Source organism: Morchella sextelata (genome assembly GCF_020137385.1).
Source record: "Morchella sextelata strain SCLS chromosome Unknown scls_3, whole genome shotgun sequence".
Taxonomy (NCBI): Eukaryota; Fungi; Ascomycota; class Pezizomycetes; order Pezizales; family Morchellaceae; genus Morchella; species Morchella sextelata.
The window spans coordinates 2610300-2632942 of NW_025408618.1; the positions used below are offsets into that span (position 1 = coordinate 2610300).

General features: G+C 47.5%; 8 protein-coding genes across 8 annotated transcripts; 5 read left to right on the top strand and 3 right to left on the bottom strand.

The window, feature by feature from the left end:
• Positions 1–72: 72 nt before the first annotated feature.
• On the bottom strand, positions 73–821 carry H6S33_009490 (uncharacterized protein; the record flags this gene model as incomplete). Its single annotated transcript, XM_044840891.1, has 4 exons — positions 73–187; positions 254–591; positions 645–713; positions 774–821. 4 exons carry the CDS (start codon positions 819–821, stop codon positions 73–75), a joined length of 570 nt encoding a protein of 189 aa, XP_044698305.1.
• Positions 822–1582: 761 nt separating this feature from the next.
• Positions 1583–3236, bottom strand: H6S33_009491 (uncharacterized protein; the record flags this gene model as incomplete). The annotated part of the gene is made up of 5 exons (XM_044840892.1): positions 1583–1692; positions 1756–2157; positions 2235–2711; positions 2772–2813; positions 2882–3236. The coding sequence occupies 5 exons, from the start codon at positions 3234–3236 to the stop codon at positions 1583–1585; spliced, it is 1386 nt and encodes a 461-aa protein (XP_044698306.1).
• Positions 3237–5347: 2111 nt separating this feature from the next.
• Positions 5348–6216, top strand: H6S33_009492 (uncharacterized protein; the record flags this gene model as incomplete). Its single annotated transcript, XM_044840893.1, has 2 exons — positions 5348–5507; positions 5579–6216. 2 exons carry the CDS (start codon positions 5348–5350, stop codon positions 6214–6216), a joined length of 798 nt encoding a protein of 265 aa, XP_044698307.1.
• Positions 6217–6899: 683 nt separating this feature from the next.
• H6S33_009493 (uncharacterized protein) lies at positions 6900–9633 on the top strand (the record flags this gene model as incomplete). Its single annotated transcript, XM_044840894.1, has 5 exons — positions 6900–7175; positions 7260–7417; positions 7470–7592; positions 7648–9492; positions 9561–9633. The coding sequence occupies 5 exons, from the start codon at positions 6900–6902 to the stop codon at positions 9631–9633; spliced, it is 2475 nt and encodes an 824-aa protein (XP_044698308.1).
• Positions 9634–10376: 743 nt separating this feature from the next.
• Positions 10377–11276, top strand: H6S33_009494 (uncharacterized protein; the record flags this gene model as incomplete). Its single annotated transcript, XM_044840895.1, has 3 exons — positions 10377–10436; positions 10502–10691; positions 10765–11276. 3 exons carry the CDS (start codon positions 10377–10379, stop codon positions 11274–11276), a joined length of 762 nt encoding a protein of 253 aa, XP_044698309.1.
• Positions 11277–11477: 201 nt separating this feature from the next.
• On the top strand, positions 11478–12937 carry H6S33_009495 (uncharacterized protein; the record flags this gene model as incomplete). The annotated part of the gene is made up of 12 exons (XM_044840896.1): positions 11478–11561; positions 11652–11664; positions 11751–11831; positions 11902–11931; positions 11998–12024; positions 12250–12269; positions 12323–12355; positions 12527–12553; positions 12621–12634; positions 12785–12800; positions 12856–12860; positions 12919–12937. The coding sequence occupies 12 exons, from the start codon at positions 11478–11480 to the stop codon at positions 12935–12937; spliced, it is 369 nt and encodes a 122-aa protein (XP_044698310.1).
• A 1072-nt stretch (positions 12938–14009) lies between these two features.
• H6S33_009496 (uncharacterized protein) lies at positions 14010–16648 on the top strand (the record flags this gene model as incomplete). Its single annotated transcript, XM_044840898.1, has 6 exons — positions 14010–14150; positions 14212–14266; positions 14343–15646; positions 15704–15872; positions 15927–16332; positions 16393–16648. 6 exons carry the CDS (start codon positions 14010–14012, stop codon positions 16646–16648), a joined length of 2331 nt encoding a protein of 776 aa, XP_044698311.1.
• A 1261-nt stretch (positions 16649–17909) lies between these two features.
• On the bottom strand, positions 17910–18792 carry H6S33_009497 (uncharacterized protein; the record flags this gene model as incomplete). Its single annotated transcript, XM_044840899.1, has 5 exons — positions 17910–17987; positions 18084–18163; positions 18263–18297; positions 18442–18492; positions 18683–18792. The coding sequence occupies 5 exons, from the start codon at positions 18790–18792 to the stop codon at positions 17910–17912; spliced, it is 354 nt and encodes a 117-aa protein (XP_044698312.1).
• Positions 18793–22643: the final 3851 nt, after the last annotated feature.

The window sequence follows — 22643 nt, forward strand, 5'->3', positions numbered from 1 at the left end:
GTCTAATGGATGCATGCATCTAAGAACAGGAACAAAGCACACATAAACCCTCCATGATATGATATAATTTATCTATACCGGGTCACCCTTAGGAACCGATGGAAACGCACTAGACCTAAGCCTCTCCTGATTCAGCTTCGAAATCTGCTGCTGCTTCCATCGTCGCATCCTAGAATCAAATATGGTCCTACAGAAGACGGGAGTTAGCAAGCTCTCCAAGCTTTGATTTTATGGAAGAGGCGGGAGTTCTCACTTGTGCAATGTGAATATCCTAGGCTCCTCAGCCTTTTTAGGTTCGACGGGGGGCGAGGTTTCTTTTTTACCTTTCCCCTTCTCCTTCTCCTCATTTTCTTTCTTATCCTTCTCCTCGTCCTTCTCTTTCTCTTTCTCTTTCTCGCCTTCATCCTTCTCTTTCTTCTTCCTTTGATTCTCCTCGTACTCCTTCTTCACCCTCTCAATCTCTTCGGCTAGCATCCTCTCCTCAGCTTCCTTGCGCTTCCTATCCAGCTCCTCGGGCGTGGGCTCTGGGTCCACAACTGCAGACGCAAATCCGCGATCCTTCGTGTGGCTAGGGCAGACATAGAAGAAGTCCTGCCAATCCCATTAATAAAGTCCTTGTCAGGGCTATCAATTCACCAACAAACCTTCTTATCCGGCGTCACAAGGACGCTCGTCGTAGGCTTATAGCACACCATACATGGCTTCGCAGCGCTCTAGAATGAAGCCGGTTTATCAAAACCTATTTCCTCTACTAGAATCTGAGCTTCCCTTACCTCTGCTACCTTCCGTAGATGGTATAGATTTGTAAACGGTGCTGACATCCGAGCTCTGTAGCTATCCTTCCCTTTTTATATAGCTGTGGGCTTCGGGGGTGACGGGTAGGGCCCTGTAATGTGGGGTTGGTTTTGGGTTGTGAGGCTGAAAGAAAGCTTAAGAGCGACTATCCCTACATTAGGAAATGGTTCGTGCATGGCATATGTATTTACCTTCTTGGGATTGGATCGGCGAACGAATTGACAGCTTCCCACAGATACATGTACATTCTTCAGTACGATTTCTATGGTTTAGCTTCAGCTGGCTCCGTCTCGAAAGTTGAATTTTCTCATTAAACTAATCTTGCATGACGTTGCTCTTTGTGATACGTTACGGCTTTGGATCGTAAGTACTGCCTCGGGGACCTCTAATATTTAAGACGTGAGCATGCCTTGATTTCTACACCGACAGGTTGGTTGCATGCGCTCCCTATCGAACTTTATTTCTCAGCAAGTAAAGCTCTGTTCTTTAAGCCCTGCGGGCCTACGTTGTGGCACAGGTTTGTGGCTAAGCCGCAGAAGCAACGTAATCAGAAGACAAGAAGGAAACGTAGCTAGAAGCGAACTAGAATTAGTCGATCACAGAACACTTAGACTAGACCATCATCCCCTCATAATACAATCACTTGTCTCTTGGTTCATATCGATTCGTATTCGTGATCGATCTGGATGAGACTCTAGAGAACTACAGAAAACAGCCTGCAACGTGCACCACCCAAGTGCACACATCCAGCTTAGCTCAAAACCTTCAACACAAACACATACAACCTTCAGCCAGGCATTGGAACCGTTGCGTCCGAAAATGCATCAGACCCAACAAACACCACCAGCACAGCTGTATACCCAGTAGTTGCCATAAGCACCTCCTTCTTGTCTGAAGCTGTAAACATGTGCATCAGAATGGCAAATACAATGGTACACACACAAATAATCATCAATCTACCCCATTCCGACCTTGTAAAATAAAGAACAACAACCGGCGCAACAATCAGCACTGCTCCACCCAAGGAGATAAAAAACCTCAGGAACTCGAGGGTTGCACGTGATTGGATTGTTGGCCTGATTGTAGCCACTGCCCCCCGAATGGACGGGAATACGAAAGTCCAGACCGACCAGTTTTCGAGTATACGGAGTAGACGAGATTGGAAAAAGTTTTCCAAAATATCTGAATCGCGAGCACAAAGTGCTATCACATCAGCAGAATCCTCATCTAGGAATCGAAGCGAATCCGAATTTCTGGCAAGAGGGTCATCGGCACGCTGAAGCCAGTCCTTAAGCGCCCGTCTATCCCGCGTAGATGCGCTAGGAAGGTTAAGTAATTGGGAATAACTCAAAAGGGCTCGGTCTGGTCTCAAAGCGAGAACATTCAGTAAAGGACGATACGTAGATTATACTTGTATTCATCAAACGAAAGATACGCACTATAAGCTCCTAATGTCATCTCCACTTCTCCCATCAACTTGCACCTCCTCAAACTTATTGGCAGGTCCTTTGTCTGCCCCTCTTGAGAGCGAGGTATCCGAAGAATATGGCCTTGCGACTTACAACCTTCATGTTCTCTATCGGCTTTCTCTTGAGAGCTGGACCCCCCATATCGAGCACTTCTAACCGAGAGGTTGGAGCTATAGGATGCTCTCGATACCCTTGATTGTTGTCGGCGCCTTATACCGGACGTTTCGGTTTCCTCCAAGGCATCCCTCACGTTATCAATAAGGTCTTCCTCTTCCATACTCTTGAGTTCCTCTAGGTTCAGATCCTCGAGCTGTTGTTCGAGATCAAAGAGATGCTGTTGCAGGTGAAGGAGGTTTAGACAGTTGAGCTTTCCAAATCTAGGGTAGAGCGCGAACTCATTTTGGTCGGACATGATGGTCGGAAGATCCAGTGAGTAAATACTCGACGCTGTTAGACCATCATTAGTAAAATACTCCTCTAATTGTGCTGGATGGTTAAAATACTAACTCTCAATACCAACAGAAGGGGAGCGCGCGTAAACACTTGCAGCTATAAAACTCAGTAAGTCCGTCATTCAATTGAATACTCGGGGAATTCGGAAGGCATAAGACTCGCACTCTCACTTCTTCCAGTATCGTCCACATGATGTACGCATTCCTCACTTGGCGAAATCACCTTAACACTCTCCAAGTCCTGAGGACTTTTCTCTGAGTCTCCCTCTTCTCGAATCGTGACATGTCGTGAAGAACCCCCCCAAGCCCCATCCCGTTGATCATTGGGGTATTTATCGTCATCGTCATCGTCATCGTCTTCCTTCTCGAGTAGGACGGTTCTCGAACTAGTTTTCTCCAAATGGGTACCGGTAGCTACAGAATAGCCGGCGCCTGAAGAATACGATCCTGAACTTGACCGATAGTTACCTCTATTCCCTCTTCTAGTGTTCTTTGGTATTCTGGAGAACTGATAATCCATAATCAATGAGCAGAGGCCCGGGTATGACGTACAATATATGTATAGGGCCGGATTGATGTGTTTATACTCCAAACCTACACAACAAGCTCGAGTGTTGGTGTTGCGTTTTATCTATAGGCCACGTCCGTTCTTAGGGGTGGCAAGAATCTTGGCACTATAAGCGGTTTGAGATAGAATCGCTCCTCTACTTGAAGTACAATCTGTCTTGATCAGTGATACATCTGGTATATTTAGCTGGGTGGGTTAGGGTTTGTGAAACGAGTGATGGTCTGTGAAGAAGCTTTCCATGGGACCAGGCACGAAATCCAAGCCATTATTAAGCACTGTTTCTTTCAGGCAACATATGATATCTTAGAAGCCGGTAGCCTAATGGCATCCAAAGGGATAAGTGGTATGGATTAGCTCATAATGCACGGTCGATAACCCCACTACTGTATTGTAGTGGTAGGGGGTCGGAAGGCTACCGTTTTTCCAGTAGCAAGTGCAACCATCTATTGGGGAGATAACCTCTCCCATAAGTATTGATGAGACTGAATAGGTTGGAGGGATCCTGTAAAAAGCTATTTAATGCCACAAGTCACCAATTAAAACCTTTCCCCCTTTATCTAAAGTCATTGATAAATGATCAAGATGTTGTACGTGATTATGAAGAGGGTGAGTGATCTTTGCTCACAGTTCTCGTCATCTCTCTTATCTGCAATTAACGGCGGGAAAGAGATCTTTACAATCCACTCCAGCACCCACTGTATCAACAGTAGCTTCGGTAGCATAGTTAATAATGCGCCTGCCTGGGTATCAGTAGGACGTTTGCCATGGAGATGGGGTTTGATTCCCCCCGGAGCCTGTTTTTTGTTTTAATTTTTTCTTCAGCTATGGGATGTAGTTGCGAAGCCCTTCCTCACAGAGATATCGCTAGTAACTTACGGCCCGTTTGGTTTTTTTTTTTTTTTTGGCGTTTCAAAACTCCGTCTGGCAACGGCTCCGTTACGCAAGCTTAAGTATAAACAGATATCTTTTCAAAATGGAGTTCGGATTGTGAATTTGGTGGGGTTTTCGCACCCCGAACACAAAGGATTTCGTGAAAACAGAGTTATGCAAAAAATATCTGTTGCAACGCAAATTTGCCCGCCAATGTGTAACCAAACGGGCCCTAGGCCCTTAGACTATGTTTCTCCGATCTCTGTATTTTTATAAAACAAAGACGACTGTGTTGTTGAGATATGATGCACAGTTTCCACAAAATAGATATTGTCGGTGCCAGGAAACACTATGTTTAGAAGCTGATATGTATGTAGTTGATAGCTAGAAGCCCTTTTATCTTTATAGTAATAGACCGCTGTAGATGTGTATTCGTGAGACTCTCAGCTTTTGACTCGATCTAAATTCAAGTTAAGGAAATACTAAAGTAGTCTTTCTGTGTACTCTAGTGAGCTTGACCATAGTTGTAGCTATATGGGGAGCTTCTAGCCATACGAAGCAGTAACGGTGGTAGATATCCATGAGTGTTGTTTAGAACTTCGGTTTTCCAGTAAGGTCTTTTGCCGCAATGTAATTCTCCAAATTAGCTCGAGGGCTGGGTATTACTGTAAGCCCGGTATCCGTTTTTTTTTTATATTTCTTAGGATATTAATATGAAACGGACCATATAGACCTCGTTCGGTCGTTTATAATATAACCCAGCCCCAATTAAAATCATTCTTTCCGGATTCGAAGTGCTTGGGATGATGAAAAACCGGGCACCGAACTATTTCCTTTTGAGTGTACGTGTCTAATATATCCTTGCTGGAACTCCTCTTACTAGCTGCTTCTAATATATATGCTCCGGGTATTTGATAAACTTCCTGATGACCCGGGAGGTCCCTTAGATACCCAGAAAAGCCTTTTTTGAGTGTCGATTACTCAATATAATCATGAACCCACTCAATTTCAAGGATACTAACATCAGCACCCAGAACCTACCGCGCAATCATTGACCCACGCTAGTTACCCGGCACGCCCTAAAACAAGCTCCCCAGCCAGGTCTCAAGAGCCTCGCAAACCCGCGATTCTACAATCCGCGATTATACCAGTAATCCAGTAATTCCATAGCTCCGACCGCAAATAAATTCACAATGGCGCACCAAGCAGACGCAAAGTCCATGCTGGATAGTCGAGGACTATACACCGGCGCCACCGTCCACGGCGTCAACCCCCTCCTCCTCGTCGAGAAGATCATCCGCGAACGCATCTTCGAGAGCCTCTACTGGAAAGAGCAAGCCTTCGGTCTCAACGGTAATTCCCCCTCCCTATGCGCGCTCGCACTCCCGCACCCCAAACTAACACCCCAAACTAACACCCCACAGCCGCAACGCTCCTCGACCGCGCCGTAGAACTCACATACATCGGCGGCCAATACTCAAACCAGAAGCCCACGCCGTTCCTCTGCCTCGCGTTCAAGCTGCTGCAGCTGCACCCGGAGCGCGAGATCGTGCTGGCGTATCTGCACGACGACGAGTTCAAGTACTTGCGCGCGCTCGCGGCGTTCTATATCCGGTTGACGTGGAACGCCGTGGATATCTTCAAGACGCTGGAGCCGCTGATGACGGATTATCGGAAGCTGAGGGTGAGGGGGATGGGCGGGTGGAGGCTGACGCATATGGATGAGTTTATTGATGATCTGTTGACGAAGGAGCGGGTGTGTGATATTGCGCTGCCGCATATTAAGACGAGGGCGATGCTGGAGGATGCGGATGAGTTGGAGCCGAGGGATAGTGCGCTGGGGAGCGAGATTGAGAGTGAAGGGGAGGAAGAAGATGGTGAGGAGAAGGAGGATGGTGAGGAGAAGGAGGATGGTGAGGAGAAGGAGGATGAGAAGGAGGAGAAGGAGGATGGTGGGAAGGAGAAAGAGAAAGAGGCGCCTAATAAAGAGGAGCCTGTGGATGAGAAGGCAGTGAAAGTGAAAACTGAGGATGATGAAACAATGGAGACGGCTGAAGACTAGAGAGCCGTTGGGGTGTTTGGGCTGTTATGGCACCCAAGGCGGAATGAGTTGCGCTCAGGAACCAAAGACCACTGTTGCAGGTAGCGCAGGCTTGCAGCTAAGAGAAGAAAATCAGCTATCGAGAGGCCGAATCTAAACGGGCCATAAAACATTAGTAAAGATTAACGAGCTGCGGGGTTCTGGGTTATCACGAAGCATGAAATACATAATTGGGATAGAAATTCGGAGTCAAGCATTGGGTACATTACATGATATTAGTTACTATCAAAAGCATTACTGGCGTTTGCAGGTTAATAGCATAAAGAATAATTCAGCGATTAATGTCCCACTGTCTTTTGTAAGAGATCTGTGAACCAGTCAGTGTAGTAAAAGAAAGTGACCCTAATATAATAGCTAGAACCCATATAATATTCTCGTCCGTAGATTCTGTTTGCAGCGCAGGGCCGGCCTATCAGCGGCCACCAAACATTCCGCTGCTGCGTGTCTCAGGCTAGCGACAACTGCAACCATCAATCATCTCTTGTCACACCTCTCGCTCCCCTCCTAGCGCCCCAACAGCGCGTCAACCCACCACCGCCCAAGGCCTCCACCACAACCCACCCCTCCCACAACGCGTCGAGAACACTCAAATAGCAGACCGATAGACAGACAGACACACACCGTACACACTGACAGACCATCCGATGACATTAACAATCACGTCCACCAGCCTGCCCTTCCTCGCGAAACCCTCCACCGGCTGGGACCTCTTCTCAAAGCCGCCAGAGAAGCCCACGTCATACCCACTTGTCAGCGAAGCAAATGACGACGCCCCCACAGTAGGCCCACGCAGGGCCATCGCGAGCAGAGGCACCGAGATCTTTGTGGCGCGGGGTAACGAGGTGCGGGTGGCAGACTTGCAGGATCTGAAGGCCAGGCAGCCAGCGCAACAGAGTGTGGAGGGGTACAGAGAGTACAAGGTGCGCAGTTTTTCTTATTCTTCGCGGGGGAAGTGCTGTTGGTTTTTGGCAGTGGATGGGAGGGCTAATAGGTCGGTGGTCTAGAGGTTGGATCTACCAGAGCTGGATTTCGACATCTGCCAGCTTGAGATCAGCAAAGATGGTGTGTTCCTCGCGATTGTCGGTGAGAATGAGCTCGCGGTTTGTGTGCTCCCCGCGGAAGGATTGTCGAAGATGGAGAACCCAAAGTTGAGGGTGCCTGCGTAAGTTTGCACACTGTTCTAGGCTCTGGGCTACTTACTGACTAAGAGGCAGGTTCCATAAGGTTGGCGAGAACGTCTACAATAAAGTAACCTTCCCGATCGTACGCGCGCTATGGCATCCGCTGGGGGTCGACGACGCTTCGCTGGTAGTACTGTCAAAAGATGGCATGATCAGGTCAGTTTTCTTCTCCCCCGAGCCTAGGTTGAAGGTGCTAATGAGGTATCTACAGATCCTACGACTTCAAGGTCGGCCGCGATATCACCTTCAACATCGCCGACCAAGAAATTGACCTATATTTGCTCTCTGGGCGGGCTCGCTACACTACCGGTTTCTACGCCGACGAGTCCGAGATGGAGCCTGCGTCCTGCTGCTTCGGCGAAGGTGCAGAAGGCTGGCGCCAGTTCACACTATATATTCTTATGCGCGGTGGTGATATCTACGCCCTTACTCCGCTCGTCCCGTCACGCTGGATGGCAAGTCGGGAATACCTCCAGAAATTATCCCTTAGCATCACCGCAGACCTGGAATCCGTCGACCAGGACGCAAGTCTGCAGGAAAAGCTCATATTGAGACAGCAGACCAAATGGATCAACGACGTATTGACCCAAGAAACAAATCTTGAGAACTCTTTTGGGGCATCACAGAGCACGCCGTGGAAGAAGAATCAGACATACCTCACACGCCCAGGGTTGGATGCGCGCTCAAAGGAGGACATACTACCGCACCTTCAAGGCCCCTTCCTCTTTCAACCTCCGCCGGTAGAATTCCCAGGCGACCACTACGCCTGCGACATCTTTCACATGGAAGCTGGCTCCCTTGGCGTCATTGGCATTCTCTATTCCAACGGCAAGGTCGATATCTGTCTCGAATTTGAGCTCCTCCGCGCCAAATGGGTCGACAAGAAGAAGCGGCACCAAGAACAACTCACCGACCTCCCGGTCATCGCCGCCTTCGAGAGTATCGATCTCGGTCTCCACGCTGGCAGAGATAATGCAACCACAAACTGGCCCGTATTCGTCCCGGACCCACGCAGCGAGCAAGTCTGGTTCGTCAATCATAACTCCGGCGTCGTCTCTTTCAGCATGAAGGGCTGGCTCAGCAAACTCTCTGCCGTCCTCGATCATGAGGAGGACCCCGACTTTATGACATTCACGCTGGAAAAAAGCCCGCAGAGCACCGTCAGCGTCGTCCTCGACAACCGCGGCAAAAGCCTCCATCCCAACCCCGTCGCCGGCAGCGTCGTCATCTACGAAGCTTACCTAGGCTACATCTTTGTCGCAGCGACACTCAAGGGCGTTGCCGCCGCCGAATTCGATGAAGTCCTCGCCACCGGCTCCCGCTCCTCCGAAACCATCGCCAAAGCCGATCAGCTCCGCATGTCCACGTCCACCTCGCAGCGCAGCAACGCACTTAGCTCCAGCACCCAGCGCAAGATGAACATCCTGCTCCCGCCGTATAACCCCTCCGTACAGTTCCGACAACGCAGCCAGCTGGCGCAGCTGCTCCAGCAAGCACTGGAGCAGAACCCGCGCCTGGTCCGCAGCCCCGTCATGTTCTCGACGGAGAGCAACGAGTTCTTGAGGAAAGCAAGGGACACACTGAAGCTCGAGTATGACGGCATCATGGAGGCAGCGCAGGAGATGTATGACCGTGCGGCGCTGCAGCGCATTGAGTACCGGAAGCAGATCGAGACGATCCACCGGGCCGATGAGCAGCTGGCTAAGATCCAGAGTAAGGATGTGCGCGAGCGACTCGAGCGGTATCTCAAGAGGCAGGAGGAGCTGCAGGCTCGTGCGGATGAGGTGCTGAAGTTGCTCATTGTCAAGAGCGAGACTGGGCTGAGCGATGCGGAGAAGAAGTGGTTTAAGGAGGTGGGGAAGATTGAGGGGAGGGTTGTTGGGGAGGGGAGGGTTGCACTCGCGGCGCGTAAGGAGATGGTGGCGGGGATGATGGGGGAGCTGAAGCCGCTGGTAGAGGGCGGGAAGGGAAGTGGGCTGGTGGGCCGTAAGGACGATGTGCCGGAGAGTATCAGGGAGGAGAAGTTGAGAGTCCTGAGGGAACTGCTAGATAGAGAGTATGTATTCCATTTTTCCCTTGCTTTGCCAGTAGTAGTGGTCGTGGCTAACAAGTTGCGATTTGCAGAGATGTACTTGTAAAATCTACCAGGAAAAAGCTAGAAGGCTTAACTACCGAGGTGGAACAGGTTCAGATCTAGTCAGGGTCAGCGACTCGTAGCCAGTCCTCCTCCTTGGCAGTTAGTTTTCTTAATAGTGCTTGACCTGGTTTTTATGTCTGCAATGATTTGTTTGGATTACAACAAGTAGTACCTAGTGAAGGTTGAGGGAAGAAAAAAGTAATTTTTCACGGATTCACGCGTATTAGGTTTCTTCTTTTTTCTTCTTTATTTGCTATTCTTCTTTTTTTTTTTCGTTTCTTTTTATCTTTTAGCTTCCAGTAAGGCGTGAGCTAGTTACTCTCTGTACATTATTATGAAAATGTGGCGCAATTGTGATGTGTGCTGTTTGAATGAAGGTTTCATGAGTTTTTAGAAGTCCGTGATATTTGGTGTTTGATGTCCTTACGAGGGTTTTAGTTGAGTTCAGCTGTATTAAGGCAACTTTACTGGTTTAATTGTAGTTAGCTTGAGCCCAAATCTCCCAGTCTCTATTATCGACTGTAATTATACTGAAGTAATAGAGCTTCTTCTCCACAATCCACCTGATCACGAACGATTTCTTTATCGCTCGCACAATCGCAACTCGCTCCCATTGTCCCAATTAATTGTCTTGTCCCAGCCCGTCGTAGCGCAGGACAACCCCATGTTCCAATCCTACCACGTGGAATCCATGACAATCATCCTGCCAAGGCGCGCATATAAGCAGCTGCACACCCCGGGCCTGCCAGAGAAACCACGAATCCCGCAGCATCTACAGTTCGATACTCCCCAAGAAGCACACCATGGAGGACAGCAATTTCGAACCTCCGCTCGCTTCATTGAGCCTTACACATGTATACTACGTATGTCTCCCTTTGTTATTGTATACTAGAAAAATAGCTAGCTAACAATGCCGTGGATGTGCTAGAATCCAGATGATCCAGCATCCCTCCTGTGCGCATGGCTCGCGCTCGTGCCCCAGGCACTCATGGTCTCGTACGCGACGCTGTCTGTCGCGCAGCGGGAGCTGGAGGTGCTGCTTATGCTTTCGGGGCAGCTGGCGTGCGAGGCGTTGAACTGGGTGTTGAAGCGGTGCTTTAAACAGCAGCGCCCTAAGCGTAGCTCCCCTATTCCTTTCTGTCTGTCTGCCCGTTCGGGGATATATATTCTGACCTGTGTGTGGTGTTCTAGAGATGTACGGCAAAGGCTACGGCATGCCCTCCTCGCACGCCCAGTTCGTCGCCTTCTTCGCCTTGTACCTCAGTCTGTGGCTGCATCTCCGCGCGAGCCACCATCTCCCGCGGTACCAGAAGGTGCTTCTGTCGATTTTGTGTGTTGCGGGGTCTGCGGCGGTGAGTGGGAGCCGGGTGTATTTGAGCTACCATACGCCGACGCAGGTGGCGTGCGGGTATTCGGTTGGGGTTGTGTTTGCGGTTGGGTGGTTTCTGGTGACGGCGTGGTTGAGGGAGACGAGGATGGGAGAGGAGGGGAGTTGGGGGCTGGAGAGGCTGACGGGTGGGAGGAGGTTGTGGGAGTGGATATTGTGGGTGGGGCAGTGGGCATGTGTCAAGGATTTGTGCACGCAGGTGGATGTGGTGAGGTGGGAGTGGGAGGTGTGGAATAAGTGTAGGGTTGGTGGGGGTGTGGTGGTGGACGAGGGGGTGAAGATGCTGAATCAGGAGTTGAAGAAGAAGAGGTCATGAGGAGCTAGCTGGGGAGGCGGGTTCTGCGCTTGTGGGAACGGAGTAGCGGGGTATATCTACCTTTTTTTTCCTTTTCCTTTTTCTTCCTTCATTTTACCTTTGCGCCATTTATAGTTTTATATCGTTGAATGCATGTTAGATAGCTGCCTAGAGTAGGCGTTCTTGTAGAGGTTGAACAAATACCTATCTTCGTACCCCGTCATGTCTTCAGCTCTTGGGCAAAATCAACTATTAATCGAGATTCGAAGGCAGGACCCGCCAACTAAATCAAGCGATCAAGATGCCGTTTATCAAAGATATATCCGCCTTCTGAAAGGATGTCTCGGACGTTTGGTCTCAACTCCCTTAGGATATCTTACTAATTGATATTGTTAGAATCCGAGAAAAGGTAAGTAAAAAGAGATAGCTACAGGGTTGAAGCAACTGCGAATCTTTAGAAAAGAAACTATAGAATTGATGATGTATGGGGGTTAGGGGATGTGTTGGTCAGGCTAAGCCTTTGGGGGAGCGTGACACGGCCCATACTCTTGACTCATGAAATATCACTCGATATATGTATCTATCCATATTCGCCGCATTTTCATATACCGATAGCGAGATAAACTGGCATGCTAAAGGCTTATAGCAGGGAATGATAACGCCACAGCAGATACAGGTGAGTGATTGGTGAGAGGTGGGTTTTGATCAAATACATGTAATCCATAAGGAAATCTAGCACTAGACACCGTCTTGGCACACATAAGAACGAGTCAGTACGACCCTCGAGGAGTTCGTGGGTGCCGTTCAAAGTTTCAAAAAACGGAGCAAAAGAAAAAAAAAAAGGAAATTCCGTGTTCCAAGGTCCAAAGCAGCAAAAAGGAGAGGCATCCCGCTCTGCTCCTTTACCCAGTCACACAGTGTATACTTTCCCACCAAGTCTGGGAGGTTCAAACTATCGACCTCGGCCCCTCTGGGCGACACTTCAGCTTGTTAGGCCACAGGAAGTGGTTGATGGTAGGTAATTTTCTAATTCCCTTAAAAATCCATGAGCGCTAATGAGTCGGTAGCATACTTCCGTCCTCCACCGTGACCCTCGAATAGTACATAACACTAGCAGTGGAGGGGACTCGCAACCGCGAGTTGTTTGATCTTTCCAGTTAATTGTATATCACCCCATGAGACGCCCCCCCCCCCCAACCCCAGGGTCCTCCCCCGCCAGTGAAGGGACCTCTTGAACCCGTGGTTCCTCCATACATGTATATACATATTAGAAGAAGGATGGCACTCCTAGTTTTTGGGTACGTATTCCAAAACCCAGTGGTGGAATTCCTTATTCAACTACATGTAGGTTGACAGATGGACTAGTTAGACATGGGACCGTAAGATCTACTGGTTTTTGTTTTAAACTTGGCCGCTGGATCAAGGCCAAGACAAGTCGTACATGCCAAAATTCGGCACCTTCATCTTTATGGAAGTTTTCCTTTCTTTAGTTAGTAGATTAGGGGCCTAACTACAAAGACTACATGTAGACACATGTATATCAGGGTCGGTAGAGCTCTCTAAAGTTGGCCTCGACCAACGCGTACTGACTCCGAGCCAGCCCATGTAAAAACACCTGTTTCGCATTGAGGATGACGATCTGGGCCTTCTAATCGTTAAATAGGGTCTATTATCATCCCTGACTAGTGCCAAACCCAGACGTATTATCTACATTTACTAAATGTAGGTTAGCAAAGAAGGAGAAAAACTAGCGGAACAGTGGTGGAAGCCTACATGTAACGAACTCTCAGCACACTCTCTAAGGGAGGGGGTGGTCTGTTTTCAGCAGAGACAACTATAAATTAAGGGAAGGAACGTAATTAAACTATGATCTATAAATCTACAACCAAATCGTTTATAAAGTTATGGATCCATCATTGTTACCAGTAATGTATTTGACCAAGTACTGTGTCAGACCTAGAAACGAGTTGTATGGCAATTAACAGCACTAAAAACCTACACATAAACTTTGGAGGCAAAAAGGTTCGGCAATAATCACAACCGAATTTGTTCACAACTAAATTTGAATACCAATTAAGTTTAACACGGGACCAGGTTAAAAACGTATCACGTATCTACATGTAGGTTGTCAATCACTCTTCGCGGTGCGAACACCGGACCAACCCTAGTGTAGTTAAATACGAACAATAGGGTTTCTATGGTGGTTTTCAGAAAGCAATAAATACTGTACTCTAATACAATTTTTGTGGAGTTGAACGTACATGTACCCAGCTAGGTCTTTCATGCAACGACAACACGTCATTGGTTGTATGTACCCCTGCTTGGCTACAACCCCAGTGCACGTTCCACCAGTGAGCCCTGTTACAACTACGCATGCGCACCCCAACTGGAGTCTTCATATCTCGTTCAACCCCACCACCGGGGACTCTCCTCTCGCCCTCGCTGATATCCCTGAGTGTTCCCATTCAAAGAGTCCCCTTCATATTACCTCCAGTTTAACACCTTTCGTCTGTTGAAATGACTTCGTAAGCTGCCTGAACCTCCGCTTCCGCCTTAATTCTACCTAGACTAACCAGGTTTTCCCACTAGCTCAAACATACTCGACGTACCTCCCCCACCATTCATCTCCACCTCCAAAACGCCTGATTAAACCTCTACTGACCCCCGCAGTTACCCTTTCGGAAGTCTGTACTTCTTAGCCTTTCCGATGCGATCAAACAGTATATATCAACAAAATATGATCAACACCCCGACATGTTCGCTGCGGACCTCACTGCAATCGATAAGCTACGCACCGACGCCGTCCATGTTCAGGAAGCGCACGTTAGTGGTATAGCCAAGATATCGGGCTACGCAGCCCAGTTGCAATGGATCAGTGGGAAATTCCCCATAGATGTATGTCTTTCGGAAGTTATTTAGCTGCTTGAGAACACTCACTGATGTGGTGGGATGGAAGATTGGAGCGGACTTTGCATGGTATCCAGCTTTAGGATACAATACCCATAAACCTGGTAGGTAACCTCTTTTTTTTCCTTTGCCGCTTGTTTTACGAGCAACTCTGGGTTTGTTTCTGATTGCCGCCGCCAGTGACGCAAAATAATCTCCAATTTGAGCGCGCAAATATCCTCTATAATCTCGCGTCTCTCTACTCCCAGCTCGCCACCTCTTCTCCTCGTGATACTCAAAATGGGCTCAAGGTAGCTTGTAATTACTTCTGCGCGGCCGCTGGGGTCATGTCGTACCTCAAGGACTCAGTACTGCCTGAGCTTCGCTCCACTCCGCCAGAAGATATGGATCCCATTACCCTCGAGTGCGTAGAACAGCTCATGCTCGCCCAGGCACAAGAATGTTTCTGGCTTAAGGCCGTCGTCGACGGGCATAAAGACAGTCTGGTATCCAAGCTTGCCGCCAAAGTATCCGACTTCTATGACGCGGCTGGGGAGCTCGCAATTAAGAGCTCAAGTATCTCCAGCGAGTGGATCCACCATATGAGCGCCAAGCACCACCACTTTGCTGCGGCAGCGCAGTATAGGGCTGCGTGTGATTGCTTAGAGAAGAGCAAATACGGAGAGGAGGTCGCCCGCTTAAAGGATGCTCTGGATGCGGTTAACGAGGCTTTGAAAGAAGCACGATACCTCAATAAGATTGTCCTGGGTGATCTCCAGGGATTGAAAGAGAAAGTTACAGACACTCTGAAAGGCGCGGAGAAGGATAACGACTTGATTTATCTCAATCCAGTCCCACCGGCGAGTGCACTGACAAAGATCCAACGCGCGCCAATGGTGAATAGCAAAATTCCAAAGGAAATCTCAGAATCTCAGACGTTACTCGTAGAAGGAGGCCCATATGGTGCTCCGCTATTTGCGAAGCTCGTACCATTTGCTGTTCACGTAGCGGCCAGCATCTACGCGGAGCGTCGTGACAGACTAGTCAATACCTCTTTAATTGAAGAGCTCTCGTCTCTGACCACGAGGCTTCATGACCTGCTTCAATCTCTCGGCCTCCCTGGTTCCCTCCAGGCCCTTGAAAAGCCACTCGGTCTTCCCCCGGGTATCATTGCTCATGCGGAGGAGATGCACCAACAAGGGGGGATTGGCACACTGTTAAGAAGTATGGACGACATCGCAAAGTTGAAGGCGACCGACCATGCGATATATCAAGAAGCGGTAGAGATGCTGGAGGCCGAGGAAAAAGAGGATGATAAGCTCAGAGCGAAGCATGGGACCGATCGATGGTCTAGAGAGCCGAGTAAGGCTGCAGGCGCGGGATTTTGGGCACATGTGGATGAGTATAATGGGATATTGAAGAGTGCGGAGAATAGTGACCGGGTGGTAAAGAATAAGATGGAAGAGAATGAGGGATTATTGAGGTTATTGGGAGGAGGGGATAGTGTGAGTTTCTCTTGGTGTGTTCCGTGTAGTATGTGCTAACTAAATTGCCATGTATAGCGGGCCCTTCAAGACTTTGTGCCAAACTCCGCAAGGGCTACCCTCACGCCAAAGATGGATCGTGAAGTTGGAAAGTTACGGCAATGCCTCAACGAAGTATCTAGACTTGAGTCTAGAAGACGTCGAAAAATTGAGAGTCTTCGTGAGAAGGCCAAAGCAGATGACATTAGTAATTCGCTCTGTTTTTTATGTCTACCTCTGTCGCTCAACTAACTCCCCTCAGCATCCGCAATTCTTAACGAAGCTTCCTCCCTTGAACGTGCCAATCCTCTCTGCAAACTCGAGCCTGCTCACTTTGAGCCCCTTTTTGAGTCACGCCTATCCTCTCACTACTCAACAGAGCGCTCCCTTCTAGCCGAAGAATCCGAAGCCCAACAAGATTTAATAGAGCGATTACGCGAGGCAAACAGCTCGTTCCTGGCTTGCCGTAAAGGAGAAAACGTAAATAAGGACCGAGAAAAGGCGCTACAAGGTCTTGAGAACGCATACCTAAGATACCGCGAAATCATGAACAACCTTGATGTCGGCCGGAAATTCTACAACGACCTCAACAAACTAATGGTAAGATGGAGAGACGGATGTAAAAGTTTTACATATGGGAGAAGAATGGAAGCAGGGCAGTTTGAGGAGTGTGTGCACCTTAATCCCCTTCTTTTTAGTGGCGAGTGATAACTGATGATTTTACCTAGTGAGATAACGAACGCAATGCAAGCTATACGCCTCTCGCAAACACCTGTGCTACAACCACAGAGGCCGACGCGAGAGTCACACCCGCAGCAGCAGATACCACCGATTATAGCACCGCCGTTGCAGAATAGGCCAGCGGCGACGGGCACTCCATTACCTGCGCCAGTTCCGAGGCCGGTTGCGTTGCCGGCCCCAGGACTGTGGAAGGGGAATTCTACCACGGAGATTATATTTTCAGACGACAAAGGCGGGCGATGAATAGTAGGGAAATACCTGTAAACATTAAATGATTATGGCCCCATCGAGCCTGTCTAGTGTTAGGGAAATATATCAACCAGGTTATATCGTTGTGGTATTTGTTAGGAAGGTTCTGAAGGTGTGGTGGCATCCTCAAAAGATTTAAAACCCCTGGACCACCTGTAGCGCACTAGATTACATCTTAGGACGGTACAGTAGGGCAAAAGATAGATTGATATCAGTCGAGTGATATTCCATGATTAAATTCAAAATATAATACGACAAGTGTCCAATTACAGGTTTAATATTTGGTCCGATACGGAGCCTCTCCATGATTTGAATTACTTTCTTTCGCTGGTAATTGTGACCCATATCAAGATAACACTTCCAAACCAACCAGTCGGTCTCATATGAAGAACGCAATATATCAGGCTTGCATAAATAAGAGAGACTATATGAACATACGTAGTACGAGTGAGAACTAGCCTCTGGCTGAAAATACAATAGGGGTTAAAGCCGATTCCCTTTAGATATGTCCGGTCGATAGTGAGGGAAAATACGAATTGTCCTAAATTTGGGATTAATGAAATAATCAATTAATCAATCAATTGCGTGTCCATGGGCCCTGGGGTCAATCGAGGGAGATTGCGGGCGCCATAAGAATCAGGTCTAGAAATCGAATGACTTGGGCTGGGCCGGGTCACACTTCGAGGCAAGTAAGATACCGGGTAACCTAGCAATCATGGGGGACGCTGAACGACCCGACACATGAGTGACATATATTTGAACACCGGTGCAACAACTGAGTCGTGGCATCGTCGAGTACTTACCTCAGCCCTTTCATGGATCTCGTCCAGCTTATGACACTATCGCTAACCTCGATAGTTTATATTCGACGTATGTCAAAGATGGTTCGGGTTTGTAACTGGAAGATCTCATGGAGAAAAGAGCTAGATCGATATACCGGCTTTCCCACCAGTGAAAGGACCCCCGTTGGAGTTACTTGGAAGTATTGCTATATGGAGTGGGTTGCTTAATGGCTACCTATGCCATACGGCCAAACGTTTCTGATCTCGCTGAAGGTGGTTGTTTCGTTGAGAGGGGCGCCGGTCGACTACCAGTACATGGTGTGGTGCAAGCCGAATTTCCACGGAAGGCCGCAACGGTGGCCATGTGGAGAAGGAGGGAACTATCCAAGTGAAGGAGAAAAATCCATACACAGGTGCACATGGTTGTACTATACTGCAAACATTTGGCCATGGCCCCACTACCTGCCGCCTGTTTACTTCACCCTCGAAGTACTATGTACATCCACTACAGAGGTATTCCGCGTTATAGTGCAGCCTGAGTCCTTGAAGCACTTATATTATAGTCAGTCTATAAGGCATCATAATCCAAAGGGTTCGTGACCATCAGGCTATTTGATATAGACACTACTACCTTCGCCTCAAGTTACCTCGAGAACCTGGATGTAAAGTTCCATTGGTGCTAAAAACGAGGTAGATTCTCCATCAAGACAGGAGGTCTCGAGGTAACCTTATCCACCTCTACCGAGCGGTCTCATGCATTACACCACGCGATGGCGGCGGCATAGTAACAGCAGTCCAGTCTATACTCCGCAAAAGCGTCATTTACAAGTGAGGCTTATTGGGATTTTGGAAGAAAGCCACCTAAAGTCGTTATTTAGGTGAAATCTAACACAGCATTAGAATATAAACTTCTCTAAATGGTCAGATCTAACCATGGCCAATGGAAATTTTACTACATAACCATTATGAGGGAGAATATACTATATCTTCAAAAGAACTTAGTACCAACGCCAAGAATCGAATGGTGGACCCTTAAATACCGTCTCAGTACCTACACTACATGCACTTGGGATAAGCAAATGATAAGACTAGATGGGGTATCTAATAGACGTTGACTTCGTGAGTTTTGGTGTCACCTCCATCGGATAGATCATCGATGAAATCACGATTCCGATTCAGTGCCAACCAATCATCAGCTATAGCACACATGTTCTGGAGATTCCTAAGAATCAGCAACCGGACTCACCCTGCATAGTCATCAAATAAGAGATTTGGGTAGTGGCCTCCTTTGCTGATGACTGGTGAGTTGAGGAGGTTTTTTGCGGTCATATATAAGAATGCATCCCGAGTTCTCATCTTGGCCATGTGAAATGCCCTGATCACGATCAGATCATGTATCAGAATATTATACAAAAGATGTTTGTTTTCGATATGATATCGGATCTGATCTGGCCTATGGGTGCCACTAACTGTATGTGGTTCGAACATCAAATTATTAGGGTTTCCGCAGCCCGCACGACAGATTTTAGGTCCAATCGCTACGAGCAGCATGCTGCTCGCACGATTCAACGCCATGATATACGTATCCCTTAAGCTGTTACTTAAATGCTGCCAACATAAGATATAGTAACATCAGGCGAGCCTTGCACGCAAGCCACAGGATTGAGACATGATCCTTGGCAGAGTTGGCAGCTTTAACGTGTGTAGGTACTACTAGACTACATCTAATTCCACAACGCCACATAAATTCACCTTGATACCGCCATAACTCGAAAAAATTGGCTAGATCAAAATTACTGCTACGGGAAACTTCTTATGCAGATCGATACCATCCAACCAATCACTCGAACGGTAATCCCTAGTCGGAGATAGCCAACTTTTCGAGTTTTGGCGGTATCTTCATCTCATCCTCAAAGCCGATTTGCAGTTTGCCAACTCTGTCTTTAGTTTACCAGTCTATGTCTTCTCAAAACATTAATATAAAAGATAGGTACATGTGCGTGCGTGCGTGTGCTTTTTATCAGACGCTTCCGGTCACAGCCGGATCACATATAGGGAAATATTGCATTGTGTACCTACGTCTTTTGGTGGCATGCAAACCCAGTCGTATTCGGAAGCGTTTTACAATCACGAGTACATAGAAGCCTACCGGAGACAGAATTCGTTATTCTGCCAACGCCGGTAGCATTTTTAAGACGGCGGCTTTCTGGACCTTTCCCGTTATTACTATTTTTGAGGCGTTCGGTCGTCTAACGCTAGGATTCGGCAGATCTGCGTACCTGACAGGTCTCAAAATGACACGGAAGTGATGATATTTGTGGGGAACAGGACTGGATGTTAAAATCCCCTGGTACGTGCATTAAACGAACTTTTCGGTTCCCGGTACGAGCAAAGACGGATGATCTACCAATAATTGTTTTCTTCTTTAAACTCACTAACTCCTTATGTTCTATGTTTTATAAGACCCCCACTCAATAAGGGACTATCCGTTCCATTTAGAACGGTATGATCTACAAAGTCTTATGAATCGAGTCTTCCGTAGGCACATGATGGAGCCCTGGCCACGAAGTGATTGATCGTATATTTAAAACGAGTGATTTCCTGTGATTAGCTAACTGCGAGATGCACGGCATGCGACAGTAGCTGAAAATCAAAAAGCAACATGAAACCGTACGTGGATCCCCCTCAAAGCTTGAGGCTTACATTGTTAACTAGCCTAACGTAATGCTTATTGTAACAAGTACCAGCCTCGGGAACATCATCATCACTGAGGATTGAAATTTCCCCACCATGTTTGAGTTTTCAAAGTAAGTCTTATTGGCTACAAGTATTTCGATCTCAGTACACATCCCACGAAGTACGTATATGCTATACTGTGCGCGTGGGGTTTATTCCATTTTTCTGCCTCGTGGGGCCTATTTACTGACTATGAATTTTGTTTTTTGACTGCCGCTGCTAGCCTCCTGACCATCTACTCTAGCTAACAAAAAGAAAATTGTAGATCCATCTGCCGTCTACCGAGTAACATTGACAGAGTGGGATGAGCGATTGCCGGCCGCCGCCCACTACAGAACCGTTGAAACGAATCAAAAAATATACGAAACGTAAAAGTACCAAAAACAACCAGAACCGAAAAACCTTTCTTTCTTTTTCTCGCTCGCTTGGGTTCCCAGGTCTCGAGTACCGAAGTAGAATGCGTGGATAAATAGCAATTGGCACATATGCAGGTCGAGGATGCGCGTTGCAGCGAAGCAGATGCACGTACTTCAGGCATAGTCTCGCGTACCTAAAAGGTGAGTTTCAACACTAGCTTCCGAATCCTAAAGCTATTGGTATTTGGGTTATCAAAAATTGCTTCCAATGGGGCCAATTATCTCAGACCGCACCCTGTTAATGACTTATACTCTAGAGTTCCACTCAATTCCGGCTGGCTGTCCCGCGTCGATATCTAGGGCGGGCATCAATTCGGCTTTCCCTTAAGAAAGAAAAGTCCGATCCAATTGATAACGCAATAACGGCCATATCCCTCGAAGCCAACTAGTCTTTTAGACTTCTTTAATCATTCGAAATTGGGCTCCTGTATGTAATATGCCGGCTCTTTCCCCAGATACGAAAATTCGATAACGGTCTCATCTTAATTTCCAGCACGTGTTTCTATTATATGAGGATAATACATATGGAATCAGAGTTCGATTTTTAGAGTGGAAAAGGCGGTAAAACAGGTAGATTCCAACCCTGGAGGGCTGCATTGATAGCTAACTTGCAAACTACTAACTATAAGTCTTCATAGGCGGTGAGTAGAAATGAATAGAAGAGTGGATGCAATAAAGCAGAAAAAGGGACCGTGTGAGATTCTGGGAATGAAAGGACGACATATGTACTTACCAAAGTGAAGCTGGGCGAACTGGCGAACTGGCGAAACTAAGGTCCTGCAGTCATTACTAGCAGCGTCAACAGCGGCCTGGCCCCAAAAAGGTACAACGGAAGCAAAAAAGAAATAGAAAACCGAAACGAAACGAGATGAGAAGTGGAAGATGCGGCCGAAGGAAAGAAAGAAAGAAAGAGGGGAAGTGCAAATTTTTTTTCAAGAGGAGAAACAAAGGTTTACAATTAACCTACTTATCTCCATTGACGATAAAAAATATGCTCAAAAATCAGGAAGTTGGTATTGAAACATTTCTACGGTATAGCCAATCAAACATCTCTCTTGAACTAATTGATATCTGGCCACTAAAAACTCACAAGGTTACCAATGTTTGCCAGGCGTTTTTGCGACATTTTATGTGCATATTTATTCAGGGAGATGCGATCGATCGATCGATCGGAAAACTGATATTAATAACGACACATGTGTGCGGGATTAAACCTGTATGCGCCATCCATCAACGAGTTACTTTCTCTATCTCATGGGTAAGTTAAAGCGCCCTTGTGAAACTGTTATGGTACTACTGTCGCTGCTTTCACAGCCCAGCACTCGGCTGATGATTTTATTTAAAAAAATCTTGCCCGAACTCTGCGGGGATGAAGAGAAGGGGGGTGGAAAACGTGTCTTCTCCCACAGACACACCTAATTTATCTGTGATTCTCTAAAGGGGCTTTTCTCTTTCCCATGTATGTTCCATTCATAACGGCATTTCGGAAAAACTTCACCCTCAGGATAACCGAGTGACAACAGGTGATGTTCGTCACAAAGCAACTAGGTCGAATCGTAACCGATGTTCGATTAGCGATCCCATGGCGGTAAAGATCCCGTATCCCCCTAACAATATATGGGCATGGGTTGTGAGCATTGGCCGGTCCCTGGCATTCTCTTTCTTTCGTCCTGGTTCGGCCCTGAGTTTCTTCCTCCCTAAACGGATAGCTATACATTCATGCCTTTCTCCAAAACTAGAGCTGCAGGAGAAAGTTCGAAAAGCTCAATCTATCGGTCACTTTCGCAACATCACTGCCACCTTTTGGGAAATACGATATAGATGATTCCACTTTGAGAACTAGATGAATCCCTGGCACGTGTGTAAGGCATGGTGTACGCCGAGTGGAGCTTTTAATTCAAAGATCTACTCGCGCGGCCGAGTTTCGACTTACTCACGTGACGCTATTTAACAGGTTTTTGCGTTGCTCATAGGTCATGTGATTAAGTCGAAACTCGGCCGCGCGAGTACCTATATCTTTTGATAACTGAGGGTTCTAAACTACGTTCTCCAAAA